At 36.1% G+C, this 16,584-nt stretch overlaps 1 protein-coding gene across 1 annotated transcript in view; it reads left to right on the top strand.

Annotated features, from left to right (window-relative positions):
• Positions 1 to 9,334: 9,334 nt before the first annotated feature.
• The window catches only part of LOC148943695 (voltage-dependent calcium channel subunit alpha-2/delta-1-like), a 193,288-nt gene continuing 186,038 nt past the window's right edge, over positions 9,335 to 16,584 (top strand). Inside the window, exon 1 of the mRNA XM_089101204.1 lies at positions 9,335 to 9,408. Within this exon, the coding sequence (XP_088957330.1) occupies positions 9,392 to 9,408 (17 nt within the window). The 5' untranslated portion in view covers positions 9,335 to 9,391. The remainder of the gene's footprint in view (positions 9,409 to 16,584) is intronic.

Genomic DNA, 16,584 nt, shown 5'->3' with positions numbered 1-16,584 from the left:
ACGTTCCTGTGCGACTAAGAATGTAAGTTCAATAAATCTATTGTCTTTTTATCTGTGTTTATTTCATTTATATGTCTACGTCTAGTCCAATAATAGGTAACTAGTTCGTAAGTCTCCAAGGTAAATGCTCCCAAAGGAATATGACCTCCAGATAGCCCGAGAAGAAGAGGCCACATTTATACGTCTACATATTCAATTTTCTCCCATTAATTGAGAGCGGCACTAGCCTAGTTGACACAATCCCCAGCGCTATAAGCGGCGCTATCGGAGAAATTTCTATCACCACAAACAATAAGTTTTTCCATTACTACAAATACCAATTTTTCCATCGCTACATAAATTGAGGATAAAGAAAGATAGTCTTAGTGAGAGATCTGGCATAAGCCTTTTTAGAATTGTATAAAAATTATGTCATTTCACTTGTTGTCTCACCGTGTATTTGTCATTTCACTTGTTGTCGAATACCGTGTCATATGATTGACACATGACTAAAAAGTCCCCTGGACCCGCCAGCGAACGGGGAGACCTATAGTTTTCCAAATTTGTTAAATGGCGTGGGTAAACGGCGGGACTAAGTATGACTCGCTTATAACTAATATGATAATTCTTATTCTTTGGGTTCATTTCTCTCGATATATCCTCGTTGGCTTGAGCATTAAATCTGCTTTTGAATTGCCCTCGTGCCCTTTATCATGTAGTAATGGACGACTTTTGAAAATTGTGATTAGTTTCTCTGCTTCTTCCATTGTATCGAAGTAGCATAAGAGATTTAAATTCCAAGAAACGGATGTGTTTTTTAATGACTCAGCAGGAATGATATACAAATTTTCAGCTCAAAATGGATGAAATTCCACGGATTTGTGAATTGTCACGGATTTGTAAGAAATTTGTGAATAAAGCACAATATGGACCAAGGGACAAAGTGACTATACAGAGGGATTTGTTCCTAGATAGGTTGGTTGGAAAAAAGTTCGACTCAAATTTGTTTTAAAATTGTTTTAATAAGTTTGCCAATCTGTAGCTGATTCACTTTAATGACGAAAAATCAGTTTTACAAAATGTAGAATAGAAGGAGTTAGAAATTTCCTTCGGGCCAAATCTGTCGTCTGAATGTTCGATGATTTACCCGCATGGCTTTAATTATCTACATATTTTTGGGTTCTGTGACGAATTTGCCTCATACCCCTGTAAATAATTTCCTACCCAAGCGCACATCCCCTCAGCCATTATAAAACCTTAAACCAAGAATTGCCTCTAAAGAAATAAGCTATGCATTGGTATCATGTCGTCGAATTCTGCAAGGAGGGGTCTTCACCCGATGATTTTTGCTTAAAAGATCTTCAAACCAAAGGTTGCTCTGGGGCTGGAATGAGGAGCAGATATTATTGTACTAGACAATATTTGAAGTGCAAAAGAGGCATGTAAATAAGAAAATAAAAAGGTATATCCATGCTCTAATTCATTTTAAGAAAGTAATAAAATTTTTCGTTTATATAGAATCATTGTAAATGTGACTTTGGCTTTAAGTTGGTTTTGACTAAGTAGGTCTATTATACTGGTTTACATAAAATCCATAACATAATTGCTTTGTTTCTGATAAGTGTGTTGTTTTGGGTGACAGATCCAAGACTCTTATATATTCTTAAGAAAATTGACTTATGATACAGAATCGGAATTTGAGACCACCCTAGTTCTTTGCGAAAGCATTTGTAGCTGGACTGTAAGAGAGCGTCTAAATTTGACATTTCCTGCAAACTAGGCTAGAAATCTTGGAAGTGTAATGTTGACGTGTTATGTTTCTTGTAAAACTAGGCCGGAAGTCATTTAAGTACAACCAATCTAGGTACACCCGAAATCATGCCCGGTAATTGTTTACAGAAAAAAAAACAATAAACAACGAATATTTTTTACCAAATATAAATACACAAGGCCGTATCCAGGGGGGGTACCCAGTTTGACCCCCCTGAAAATTTTGACCGAGTCGAAAATTAGTCAAAAGACGGTTCTGATCAGCTTACGCAGGATGTTAGACAAAGCCCACGGGAAAGAATCGGGTAAAACCCCCCCGAACTAAAATCCTGGATCCGCTCTTGTAAATACAACTACATTTTTCTTGAAAATTTAAAATCTACTTTATGTTTCCACCCACCGCTCTCTCAAATTTTTAGCTGGGTTTATAAAGCAGTTACTTTGCATCCTTAGCCGTATATAAGATAATACAGATGTGCCTTTTTGACCACTTAGGATTAATACAATGACAACCCGAATGCATATAGTTGATATTTTTCATTCCCAGATAGTTCCAACTTAATACCCTTAACTGTTCCTGAGATATAGCAGACACATCCGTTTAACCATTTGGATGCATACAGTGTCTCTTGATTTAGTTCAACATTGCCCTTAGCATTCCCTGCAAGTTTCAATCTATTACCCATAGCTGGTGTTGAGGCAATGCAGATATTACCTTTTGATAACCTGGATACACATAGTGTCTTTTTGTTAATTTGACTCCCCCTCCTCAAACATTCCAAGAAAGTTTCAACTAAATACCCTTAACCGCCCCTAATTTGTTGCTGATATGCCATTTTGACATCTTGGATGCGCTTAGTGTCTTTTGATATAGTTCAAAATACCGCCCCTAGTCCTTGGAAGCTTCAATTTGGTGTTCATAGCCGTCCCAGAGCTGTTGCAAAAACACCCTTTTGAAATCTAGATGCAGATAGTGTCTTTTGATTAAGTTCAACATCGAACTCAACATTCCCATAAAGTTTCAGCATAATACTTTTAGTCACCCCTGGGATATTGGAAATACGCCTTTTTGAGCACCTGGATGCATATTTTGTCGTTTGATTTAGTTCAAATCCTACTCAAGATTCTTTGAAAGTTGTAGCATGATATCGTTAGCTGTTTCTGAGATATTTTGGATACGCCCTTTTGACAACTTATATGAATATAGTGTCTTTTGATTTAATTAAACATCCCCACCAAGGCGTCAATATTCCTTGAAGGTTTATAGTCAATGCCCTTAGCCATTCATGAGATATTGCAGATATGCCGGTTCGGAAATATGTATGCACCTAGCGTCTATTGAATTATTTCGAAATCCCCCTCAATCCTACGAAAATATAAAATTAATGCCCTTTGACGTTCTTGAGGTATAGTAGATATATTCTTTTGACCAACTAGATGCATTAAATGTATTTTAATTTAGTTTAACATCCCCTCAATATTTCATGAAAATTTCAACTAAATACCCTAGATTTGTTTATTCATTTGTATTAGTACCTGTTGTATGTTTTTCTGCTATGATTGTCTATTTAATTTCTGGTCTTTTTGAAATTGAGTTATTGTAGGTTTCTATTTCTTCTGATTTTAAGTTAAATACTGATTTTAAGTTTTAAGTTACTTTTCTTTTGAAAACGTCTTTTTCGGTAAGTTTTTTTTAAAAGAAATTTCTGTTCGGATTTGATTGCCAAAGTTTCCAGTTTTTCAAAATTCTTTATTTCAAAATAATTTTTTATTCCAAAATAAATTAGCAGTCTTGGCAAGAACTAATAAAATTAAACGTTATATTTGATATAATAATAATGATATAATATTGCGACATAATATAATATTATATATATAATATATAATAATATATATATATATATATAATTGCGATATAATATAATATTACGTATAATGATATTGATTGCTGAAAACTCACCAGCTCAAGATGTTGTTTTACCCAGGGCTGGAAGCTTTGACCCTTCTAGGCCCAAGTGTTTTTGCTGCTCAGTTTTCACAAGATTTTTGGGGAAATCCTCAAAACTTCAGGAATAGTGAAAGCCACAGGGCCTAGTGGGGCCCTGTGGCCCCACTAGGCCAGGTAATCCTGGTCTTGTTTCACTGCAATTTTCTTTAAATTTTTAATGCTTTAATAAGTACAAAAGAAAGCATTTGTCTTATAATTCGTTTTAATAAACCAGCAAATACGCAGTAGGCCTTTTGCTTTTACCACTTAGGAAACGGACAGTAGCCATACTCTTGTTTATAGTGAAGAATATAGGTGTCTTTATAACAGTTTTGGAAAGAGCTAATAAAATTAAAATGAATTCCCGTGATTTTTGGAATAAAATATCGTTAATATTTTTTTTGGTGGAGGGGAGGGCTATGAAGGGAGGGCCATGTGTCAGATCCAATGATTTATTATTGATAATTTTTTGGGGGAAGTAGGGATATCAGGCCATGGAGTTGCCATAATTTGTCGAATAAAAATCGTTAACAAGTTTTTTTTTGGGGGGGGGGATGGATCGGGCCATGGAGAGAAGGCCAGGGGTTAAGTTTTGGAATAAAATGTCGTTCATAAGTTTTTTGATTGGGGGTCGGGGTTTGGCTTATTCGATGTTTGAACTATTTTCAAATCCCACGCATAAGAACATTTTATGTCTCCTGGACATAAGATACAACACTTGCCCCAGGGCTCTGTGGGGTTGTTTGACCCTGGTTTTTTTGTTAGCCGATCTTTTGACTTATTTTAACAAAATAGCTATCTCAAAAACTCGAACGGCTGAATTTGGGGTAAAGAAGGCAGGAGGGCTAGTTGCCCTTCGGTCCCTTTTGACTCTTGGAAAAGGAACTAGAACTTTCAGTTCCCAATAGAATGAATCCCTGACAAAGTTTTACGATCATCCCTTCCATAAAAACCTTATATGCCCCCAGGTTCTGGGGGCTGTGTAACTACTACTACTACTACTGCTAACAACACAACGCAGCACAAAGCTGCCCGAGGCCAACACAGCTACGCACGCTCAACCTCCATCCCAATCTATTCAAAGCCTCCCTTTTTACATCCTCCTACAAAGTTCCTATTTCCTTTAAATCTTTCTTTATGACGTCCTCCCACCCCGTACGAGGACGACCTGCTTTCCGTTTAGACCTAGACGGTAGGCCGAAAAGAACAATCTTCGGCAATCTGTCATCCTTTATCCGCACAACGTGCCCTAGCCACCTCAACCTTTCTTTAATTATAGCCCTAGAGAGCGGTATTGAACCACATTTTTCGTACAACCATTGTTTGAAATACGGTCTATCAGCCGGGTACCCTGAACAATCCTTAAGAAATTTCTCTGGAAAACATCTAAGAAATATTCACCGCTTTTCAGAGCACCCATGCTTCAGAGCCATATTTGACCACTGTCATCACTGTAGCTTCTAATATTCTAATCTTGGTTTGCAGACTTATCTTCCTATTCTTCCAAACTTTTTTAACTGTAAAAAAAAACACCCTGAGCCTTGGCTAATCTACTTTTAAAATCTTCACTGCTCCCGCCATCTTTACTAATAATACTACCAAGGTAAATGAAGCTGCCTACCTGATCAATCTTTTCATTACTCAAAGTCACCTTTTCATCTGTACTTATTCCTAGCCTTAGTGACTATTCTTAACATTAACATTCAAACCTAGTCTTCTTAACATCAATTTTCAAACCTGTTCTAGCACCCTGAACTCACAAAACCTATGAAAGTTCATTCATTTTGCTCACACTTTCATCTAGGATGCTTAAATCATCAGCATAATCTAAGTCCAGGAGACTTTTTCCTCCCATTTGATTCTGTAGTCTCCCATTGTCTTTCGTGTGCTCCTTAAGACAAAGTCCATCAAAATAATCTCTATAAAGGGGATAGAACACAGCCCTGCTCAACTCCTGATTTACTACAAAACAAGCTGCTAACCTCATTTCCTACCTTAACAGCTGCAGTGTTGTTCTCGTACATAGCACCAATTACTTTAATGTATTTGTCAGGTATTAACAGAATCGAATGCTTGCTCATAATCTATAAGACTGAGGGCCAAAGGTGTTTGGCAACTCTGGCACTTCTAAATTGTTAACATAAGAGTGAAAATTTGGTTAACACATCCTCTAACTTTTATAAAACCGCTCTGTTTTTCTCTTAAAACTTTGTCTACGGCATCTCTCAGTCGAAAAAGTATCATATTACTGAGTAATTTGCTACCTACAGAAACCAGACCAATGTCTCAATAATTACCACACTCACTTTTATCACCTTTCTTATAAAGTGACCTAATTAAGGTTTTCCTAAAATCATTAGGTACTTCCCCTTTTTCAAAAATCATATTTGTAATCTTCAGTAACTTATTTCTAACCTCAGAGCCACCATATTTAAGAAACTCATTTACCACACTATCAGCACCTGGAGCCTTATTATTTCTTAATCATTTTAGTACTCTCGCTAATTCTTCCTCACAAACAAATCTTCCTTCACAGCCAATGCATCACAAACTTTTTCATTTTCCTCTATACCTTTTCCTGCAACTCTATGTTGGATTAGCAAATTCTCAAAATATTCTGCACATCTCTCATTAATTCTTTCCTTATCACTAATTGTGCCCCTGTTCCTATCTTTAACTAGGCAAAAAGGTCTCTTAAAGGTCTCATGCAAGGTTTTAGGGAGGCAGTTGAGATAAAAAAAAAGCACATTCACCGAAAGATAGCTCTCAATAGAGACACTAGAGAAACCTATTTAAGCCCCATTTATAATGAACTAATTAATTCGGATCGTTTTTGCTTAAATAAATAAAACAAAAAAATTACATTTTGCAACCTAACCTAATCTGTGAAGGTGTTTTACCTGGAAAGCGTTTAGCTTTTAAAAATGCTCTCTATAAATTAAAAAATTGAATTCTCATTCCGTACTCCATTTTTTTTATTCAGTTACTCTTTCACCGTTACATGGAAAGGGTCGTATTTTAGTTGTGTTTTGTTTTAAGGTTTGGAATTTTTTTTATAGTATCCTTGGATTTTTATTGGTAATTTTTATTTTATTATTGCGCACTGAGGACGGTCAAGACGAATGTCTTGGCCAAAATATTTGCATTTTAGTCTACATTTTTCACTGGCTTGTATAATCCTCGTTTGTCTGTTTTTTACTATTTTTTCGTTTTATCAAAATTTTGATCGGGTGCATCTGAGGAAAAGAGGGCGGGGGGGGGGGGGTACATGCCCGCCAATCACTTTTCATGACTCTTAAAAAGGTAAATAGAAAGTTCAATTAGCAATCAAATGATCCACCTCTGATGTTTATATGGCCATCCCTCACATAAAACCTTATCCGCCCCGGGGCATAGCTTACAACACTTCTCACTGGCTCTGGGGGTTTTGTAGACCCCTTAGTTTTGGTTATTTGATATTTAAACTTTTTTTTAACAAAATGGCTATCTCAAAATTTGATCAGATGCATTTGGGGAAAAAGAAGCCGTGGGGGCGGGGCTAGTTGCCCTCGATCACTTTTGACTTTTAAAAAGGGCAGTAGAAATTCTGGTTTACAATCGAATGAGCCCCCTCGGAAGTTTATGCTACCATTCCTTCCATAAAAACCTTATATGTCTCGGTGCCTAATTTACAACCCTTGCCCCAGGTTCTGGTGGGCTTTGTTATCCCTGGAACCTTTGTTATATAATCTTTGGTCTATTTTGAACACAATGGCTATATAAATATTCAATTGGACGCATTTGGGGAAAAGAGGGTTGGTGGCCTTGTATGCCCCCGGGGCATAACTTAAAATAATTGCCCCCGTGCTTTGGGGGTATGTGTCGACCCTGGAGTTTTAATTGTCTGATATTTGAACTATTTTTAACAAAATAGCTGTCTCAGAATTTTTATTGGATAGGTTTGGGAAAAAAAGGGCGTGGGGGGCTATTCGGGGGGGGGGGAGCTAGTCACCCTTTCATCTCTTTTGACACTTTAAAGTGAACCAGAACTTTTAATTTCCAATCAAATGAGCCATCTCTGAAGTTTATACGAGCACCCCTTCTATAAAAACCATATATGACCCCAGGGCATAACTTACAACGCCCTCCCCCAAACCCTGGGGGGCTGTGTCGACCCTGGAAGTTTTATTATATGATCTTAGAAATATTTTTAGCAAAGTGGCTATCTCAAAGTTTTTATGAGACGGATTTGGGGAAAAAGGGCGTAGGGAGGGGGCTAGTTGCCCTCCGATCACTTTTGAGTCTTAAAATGGACTCGAGAACTCTCGATTTCCAATCGAATGAGCTTCTTTTGAAGTCAATACGAAGCCCGTTTCCATATGGCGTGCATCTGGGAAAAAACAAAACAAAAAAACATTGGAGCCGCATGGCCTTCATTATAGGCAACGCTATAGCGTTGCCTCTTAAAAATCATATATATATATATATATATATATATATATATATATATATATATATATATATATATATATATATATATATATATATATATATATATATATATATATATATATATATATATATATATATATATATATATATATATATATATATATATATATATATATATATATATATATATATATATATATATATATATATATATATATATATATATATATATATATGTATATATATAATAACCCCCTTATATATAGAGGCTGATACCCCCCTTAACCTCTCACTCTTTATGTTAAAGTGACTTATTTTACTCATTGCTTAAGAAGGAACGCTCGTATTTAAGAGCAATGGGATAAAAAGTTTAAAAATTCAACGTTTGATTACACTGGTTCAAGAATGAAAGAGTCTGTATATTCTCGTTGGCTGAAAGGTCGAATTTTTGGTTCAAATGTTTGGATAGACAACCGGCAAGTAAAACATCTGTAAATGCCACTGGACTATATATTTAGAATGGCAAAACTCTTCAGCAAAGTACTAGTCAACTCTAGTGCAAGAATCTGGATGTTCAGGGGGATACAGTCCCCACCTTTTATATTGGATATTCATTCTTCGCTATAAGTTTTCACATCGCTTTTGATTTTCATTTGAGAAAGTTATTTATATTTTTTATTCATGCCTCACAAAGGTTGATGCTTAAAACTCTAAAATAGGTATTTGATTATAATTTATTTAAAGGTTATGCATAATAAATTATAATGTAGAGTCTTAATTAATGTTCAAGGGCCCCATCTGAACATTTGATTAATATAATGGGACAAATACTATTTGGGCTTGTTGATCAATATGTTCTCTCCTTGGAAGTGGATAATTAATAAAACAAAGGAAATATCTTTCAGATTCCGTACCTATGGATTCTTTCAGTTCCCTCCCCCTCCCGGTTCTCGTTACAATAAATTATCGACTCCTGTCCTCCTTCTGATCAAAGCCGATACTGCATTTCTGTTAAGATTCTGAGAGTTAGGATCAGTTATTGGGATATTTCAATAGATCCTTTCAAGAAACGGTTTCCGTAATCAAAAGTAAGGGTCCCATGCGCATGTTGCAGTATTAGAAAACTTGGAAAAGGATATTAGTAGAAAGCTTGCAAATACTAAAATGGCCAGAACAGCCTTTCTAATTTTTGAAGTTTATTTTTCTCTGTGTTATGGAATTAAAATGCCATCAAATATTGAGTGAGTCTCATAATTGTCTTATAATTAGTCTTATAATAAGTCTTATAATTTAGTCGTATATTTGAAGTTTAATCGAATGAAAAAATCACAATTTAAAAAGAAAAATCCCCAGAAAGATAATTCTAAACAGAAACGGATTGCCAAATGGATATTCTGTCGTAATGAGCTGTTAGTAAAGACTGCTTCGTGCTTTTAGTAACCAAAACTCTAAAAACATTTCAATAATAATAAATACACATAAAAATTTCATTTCTAATTGTTCTTCTAATTGAAGCTTGAAACAAATATGTTCAACCCTATCTAAGAACGCGAAATTTTATGCTTTCCCTGGAAGTTTAATCATGGACATTTCTTCGCTTGCTTGTTCTTTCCCGGGGATGGTCAGATCGAGTCACTGGTAATGTAGAATATTAAAGGAGGGCTCATTTGAAGTGTTTGAATGTTTTATTGTAAAAATAAATAAATAACATACAGTTATTTTTAAGCTCTGATAAACTGATTTTATTCATTTGAGGCTTCACAGAAGTTAGTAAAATTGGAGTATAGTAGTTTATCAGTTGGTGGGGCTATTAATAATGTGCTAGTGTATTTTTATGAGTAGGGAGAATGCCCGAAACCTCAAAGCTGTATTGTTGGGCCCAAGTATTTTAAAGAGTAAGGCGCCCTTTCGAGGGCTATCTTGGTAAAACAAAAGAAGAAGGGAAAGAAAGGACTTGGAACCCACAAAAACTGACACTTATGTCACTTAGTGCCAAAACCAAAACAAAGGAAACCGTAATAATTAAAAAAGATGCTTTTCTGTGAGTCATGGGATTATGACTCACAGAATAAAAACTAATTATTGTAGTTTTGTTTTCCCAAAAAACTGCACTGACAAACCTAAGCTATATACTTTTAAACTGTATATGACAGAAAGGCTATTTAGAACAATTTCAGAAATATTTGTTAAGTACTTTGAAGCGTAAAATCTCAGCAAAATAAGAACAGACTCATTTATTCTTTTTTTGTATATTCTCTTTCTACTAGAACTGAATATTGTAGCATCTAATTTAAGGACACAGTAGTCTATCAACTTTGGCAAATTTCTATTTTGAATCTCCTTTTTTGGTCAATAATTATTCTCTCTCTTTGACAACTTAAAAAAAAACGACAAAAAAAAAAAAAAAAAAAACTGTAAAAATATTTGAAATGCCTTTGGGAGAATCCTCTGCTCCTTTGAATTTCCATTTGTAAAAACGTTTCCGATAGCTTTCACAGGAAACTGTGACTTTTCAAACAAGCAAAAGATTCAACAATGATTTACTTCTTTGGGAGTCTTCATTTTTTGGAAAGGTTCCAAATATCTTTGGCAGAATGTTCCAAATAAATTAATTCTTGAAGATATGTTAATTAATAACATTATTTCTTCATATAAGCAGAAGTAAGATCTTGTTTTATGTGTTTAAATTGAAAAATCCTGGGTTCCAGACCTATCCCCCTTTTGATAAACCTCTCCCCTTTCTCGAGTAATAACGGATTACGTAGTCTTTACTTTAAGGCTGTAGACATTTTTTTTATAACCCATAGGAACCACACACAAAAAAATCTAAGAATTATATTTACTCTTTAGAATCTATTAGGTAAGAACAAGAACAATAGCTTTCGCAAGAAATATTGTGTGCCCTTTAAGAAAAAACATCGATGATTCACTTCTTCCATCTCCTGTTTCTGGAAAGGTTTCAAGTATCTTTTGGCAGAATGTTCCAGATAAATCAATGCTTAAGGATATGTGGGTTATTGCCATTATCTCGGAATTGTAGAAATACCAAGAACTTCTTTTATGTTGAACATTCAGCTCTTCATAAGCCAAATCATTTGCTTTCAGGATAAAATAACTTGATTGAATGATAAAGCTCATAATACTATTCTTAAAAAGAAAGAAAATATTTTTAGCTCAAAAATAAATATAAAAGGCGGCCGAAAACTGCCGTTGTTACGGTAAAAGTATTTTTTTTAGATAGACCGATTTGACTGGCTTAATATGTGCTTAAGCGCATTCTCTAAACTCATGGACATGAGCAGACTCGATAAATCAAAAGGGCAGCCATATCACCCCTACACGGTGAGCACGCCAAGTCTACCACATACCACCTGTTGCATACCATAATCAAGGCGTAGATGTAATACGCCTCTCATCGTGCTCCTGAGAGTAGTAAGCACAAGTAAAGGCCTACTACCTCTAATTTGATTCACCGTCCAGCCAATGACTGCTTTGCCTAGTGTCTGAACATGAGGCATGATATTTTGTAGCATATGCAGCCTTAATTGAGCGAACTGAAGTCAATAAGAGCTTCTTTAATCTTCTCCCGGGGATTAGTCCCCCTAGTAAAACGAAGCACCAACCCAGGCGCAAGAAAATATCTCTTGAAGAGCAATCCAGGATAGGAGAAATAAGCTCTCTTGGTAGTAACTGTTCTTAAGATTAGATGCTGATCGTCCATATGGCTAGCGAGTGGCGGGTGATTATACCCTGTTGCCTGCACAAGTCGGTCTAAAGCTGGTGAATGGGGTTTTCAAAATGGCAAAAAACAATGGTGGGCACTTTAACACTTAAAAAAAAGGCACTTCTCCAGCGGGGAGAAGGAAATAGAGAAGTTTTATCTCCACACTCGATGAGCCACCAATAGGTTTTTACACCCTCTCAAGGAGTTCCAATTTCCTTTAGATCCTTTCTTACGATCTCTATTCCCTTCTATTCGGGGACGCCATGCTTTTCGTTTAGTCCTAGATGGATGGTCAAGAAGGACGATCTTTGGCAATATGTCATTCTTCATCTGCCGAACGTTTCCCAACCCGCTCAACCTTTCTCTTAGTATACCCCTGGAAAGAGCAGGATAGAACCGCCTTTTCGGTACACCTTACTGTATAAAATATGGTCAGTAAAATGGGTATCCCCAACTACCCGTAGATAATTTCTCTCGAAAACATCAATTCCATTTATTCAGTTTCAATTCAAATTAATCAATTTATTATTCGAATAAAAACATAACACAAACATCAATAACAATAAAGATCCTATAAGAGAACTAAAAAAAAGAAGATCCTATAAGATCCTATAAGAGAATAAAAAAGAAAAAATTAAAGTGACACTGAAAAAAATGATAGAAGAATAAAACATGGGTAATTAAAGCAAATTGGTTAAAAGTTGAAAGATTGAACTATATTATCAAGTTTTTACATTGTTGTACAGCTTGCAGAAACTTGTGGCTAGCTCAACACTGGAGGGTATTTTGTTTCATTGGATACTAGATTTGTAAATGGGAGATTGGTGGGCAGCACTAGAAACGCATTTAGGAATTATAAAGGCTCTATTGGATGAACGGAGACAGTGGACTTCCGAATTATTAATATTATAATAGGTTAGTAGTTGAGGAGGAGGATTATTGTGGAAAGCAAAGTAAGCAAGTGATAAGTTTAGTTTTTGTATGATTTCATCTAGTGGAGCTATGCCAAAATCTGAGTACAAATCACGGGTTGGATATAGACGGGGAAGCCGAAAAACTGCTTTAATGGCACGGTTTTGGGCAAATTTCAGTTTTTTAGTGAAGAACCGTTTGTATTTCCCCAAACTGATCCGCAATAAGAAAGAAGAATAAAGGAATAATAGAGGTTAATTAGGATATAAGGAGGAAGAAAATAATTCACACGTCAATCATAGCTACTTGTCTCAAAATTATTGCTGTGATGTAAGAAATATGGTTAGAAAATGACAAGCATGAGTCAATAAATACACCAAGATACTTGGCAACCTCCACTTGTGGAAGAATGTCGGAGGAGTACTTGAGACCAAGAGTAGGTTGGATTACGTCTTTGTTGTAGGGGGTTCTGAATAATACTACTTGACTTTTTTGCTATGGTCATGTTATTCGTAAGGCACCACGCCTGGACTCTGTTCAGAAGGACTTGGGCAGAGGTTATTGCCAATGGTAAATTGGTGCCAGTGATGAAGAAGTTGCTGTCATCAGCAAATAGTACAGGATACACTGAAGGGCCCAGGTCCATAACAAGATCATTGATATACAGGAGAAGTAAAATCGGGCCTAGAACGGAGCCTTGTGGGACACCCCTCCGAACAGACAAAGGCTGAGAGGATACTCCCCCTAAGCTCACACTCTGTATCCTTCCAGATAGATAAGAATCAAACCAAGAGACGGGAATGCCACGAATACCGTAACTATTTAATTTAGTTATTAAAATTCTATGATCGACCGTGTCAAAGGCCTTAGAGAAATCTAAAAATAAGCCCAATACAGTTTTTTTAAGGTCGAGTTGTGAGCATATGAACTGTGTAGCGTCAATTAGAGCATGAGACGTTGAAAATTTCGGCCAAAAGCCATATTGGTGAGGAGAAATCAAGGAAACGGAGTGCTGACTGCCAAACAGAAAGGGAGACAGATGTCTGAAGATAATTCTCTCGAGCACTTTGGATATAACGGGAAAAATTGAGATCGGACGATAATTACCTATCTCAGTTGGATCACCCTTTTTAAGAACTGGAATAACAAGGGCTGACTTTATTAAATCAGGGAAAACTCCGTGGGTTAAAGACAAGTTGGCAATGTGCTTGATGGGCTCGTAAACAAAAGGAGATATGGTCTTCAGGAGCTTATTACTTAATCCAAGACAGTCAGGTGTAAAACTAATAGGGAGAGAACCGATGATTTGAAGTACCTCATTAGTATCAGTTGGGCAGAAAAACATGGATCTAGAATTGAAGCAAGGGAGTACAGCCTGTAAGGAGGAGCGGGAGTCAGTATGAGGGACATTAGAAAAATAATTATTAAATGAATCAGGTGCATGTAAAGGGTCAATTAATCTGCCATTTTTGTCTTCAAGGCAAATAGGTATAGACTTTGATTTTCTATTTTTTGAGAGTATATCATTAAAGGTGGACCAAATCTTTTTCAGGTTTCCTTTGCGATCGAGAATTTTTGAATAATAATAATTTTTCTTCGCTTCACGGATGAGTTTAGTGTATAAGTTTTTATAATTTATATAATTTGATAGGTCAATATCACTACTGGTCTTACAGGCTAACTTATATAATTGTTTTTACGATATGAGGAGACAATGAGGCTTTGTGTCATCCAGGGGCATATATGGATAGTTTTCCGGTTAGGTTTACGAATTGGAAAAGTTGAATGGATAATCTCACTTAGTTGTTGCGCAAAACCATTTGTGGCAGAATTTACCTTTTGACACTTTAAAACATCGGACCAGTCACTGGTTCTTAGGCAATCAATAAAATGGGTTATATTTGCAGAGCTGTAATTTCTAGTACGTGTTGGGATATTAATTTTAGAGCGTAGAGGTAGGGGTTGCGAAGGTAGTGACAAGTAAATAGGAAAATGGTCTGACAGATCCGAAAATATTATATTAGAGGACAGGTCATTTTCCAGGGAAGTAGATACAAAAATGTTATCAATTAATGCTGAAGTTGATCTCACAGGATCAACTCTACCGGGGAAAAAAATTGTGGGTAGAAGACCACTCGCGGTTACTGATTCAAAAAAAGTGTCAGATTCAATATTTTTATTAACATTGAGTAGGTTACAATTAAAGTCCCCAGGAACTATTGCCTTTTCATGGGGTAGATTAATAAAATTAGAGAAATCATCGAACAGATTACAAAAACATGAGGTCGGAAAAGGAGGAGGTTTATAAAACAAGGAGAGTATATAGGAATTTTGGCCGATAACTATGTTAACAATAATTGTATAAATACATCTGAGATTTATTTGTGTAGAGAAAATAGATTCGCACTCTGATAGCCTGGTAAAATTTACATTCGAACAGATGTAAAGTGAGATACCCCCAGAACACTTTGTCTATCTCCTAGGCATATGGATTATTTGGTAACCAGGGAGTAAAAAATCGCTAATGTCATTATTATCGGAAAGCCATGTCTCTGTTAATCCTATTATGTCAAAAGGGCAGACACCATTGAATGAAATTAAATCTTTAAACTTGAACCACTTATCCCGGATGCTTCTGAAACAAAAAACATTAAGGGAATTATTATTGACTAGTTTTGGCTTCACATTGGTAGCAAAATCGATAATATCAAGGTATTTACAATTAGCATGAGTTAAAGTATCATCAGGGCTACTTATAGAGTTGACATACTGGTTACTTTTTATATCAGAATAATTAAAAGCAATGTTATTAGAAAGGGATAAATTAGTTAAAAACGAAAAGTCACACATTAATTAGTCGGCAGGTATTCTTGTTGGGTATTTTCTCGCTTTTCTGTGTTATTGTGTTACAATTTCTGTGTTAATGTGTTGGTAGGCTTTTTTTTGTTTTTTCTTTATTTTGCTATGGCTTGGGGCTTCTACCATCGTTTCAGGTGCTGGTGATTCTTTCAAATTTCTGGTGGACTTGGTAAAAGTTGGGATCGTAGGAAATGATGAGTTAGAATGGCGTTCCATGCCTTCTTTGAAGAATAAAAGTTGGACCACAGCTTTTTGCGAGATTTCCTCTCCTAAGAGCGTAGTAATGGCCTTTTTTTTAAGGATATTTTGCAGTTCAACCGGTTCACTGCCAACCTCGATAAGATGGGAAACTGCGAGGTATGTGGCTAACCTTTGCCATTCTTGATTATAATGATGAATAACTTGTGGATGCGATAAAACTGGAAGTTGGGAAGGGGAAGGCGGCGATTTGGCGTTAAGTAGAGGAAATTGAGTGGAACATTGGATAAATGAGAGGCCTTTATCTATTGGGGAGGGGACCTGTTTCCTCTGGTTCTTTGAAACTTCAGTTTGGCTATTTAAAGGTCGACTTGGAGTTGGTTGTCTAGGGATTGTAACGGCTACGATGGAGTAGGGCAAGTTCAATCTCACAGAGGTTCGGAGGATCTCGGCTCTCTTGTGATAAGCCGGATAAAGTTGCTTCTCAAGTGCCGTGTGCCCCTTATTATTAAAAGTTTTACAGTAGGCGTCTTTCTCGGTGCAATTTTCTGTAACGTGGCTAGGTTTACCACATTTTTGATATGATTGGAGTGATTGTTTACAATTATTTTTGCTATGACCATGAGCTAGGCAAAATTGTGCATTGTAGGGGCTTTGGGTATAAGATTACCATCATTTTTCAAGCTGTGTCTTGTGGATGTTGTTGTTTGGACGGGATGACCCG

Source organism: Artemia sp. Qi Xiang Cuo, chromosome 15, assembly GCF_049724085.1.
Source record: "Artemia sp. Qi Xiang Cuo chromosome 15, ASM4972408v1, whole genome shotgun sequence".
NCBI classification, from domain to species: Eukaryota; Metazoa; Arthropoda; class Branchiopoda; order Anostraca; family Artemiidae; genus Artemia; species Artemia sp. Qi Xiang Cuo.
This window is presented reverse-complemented; position numbering and strand designations above follow the sequence as displayed.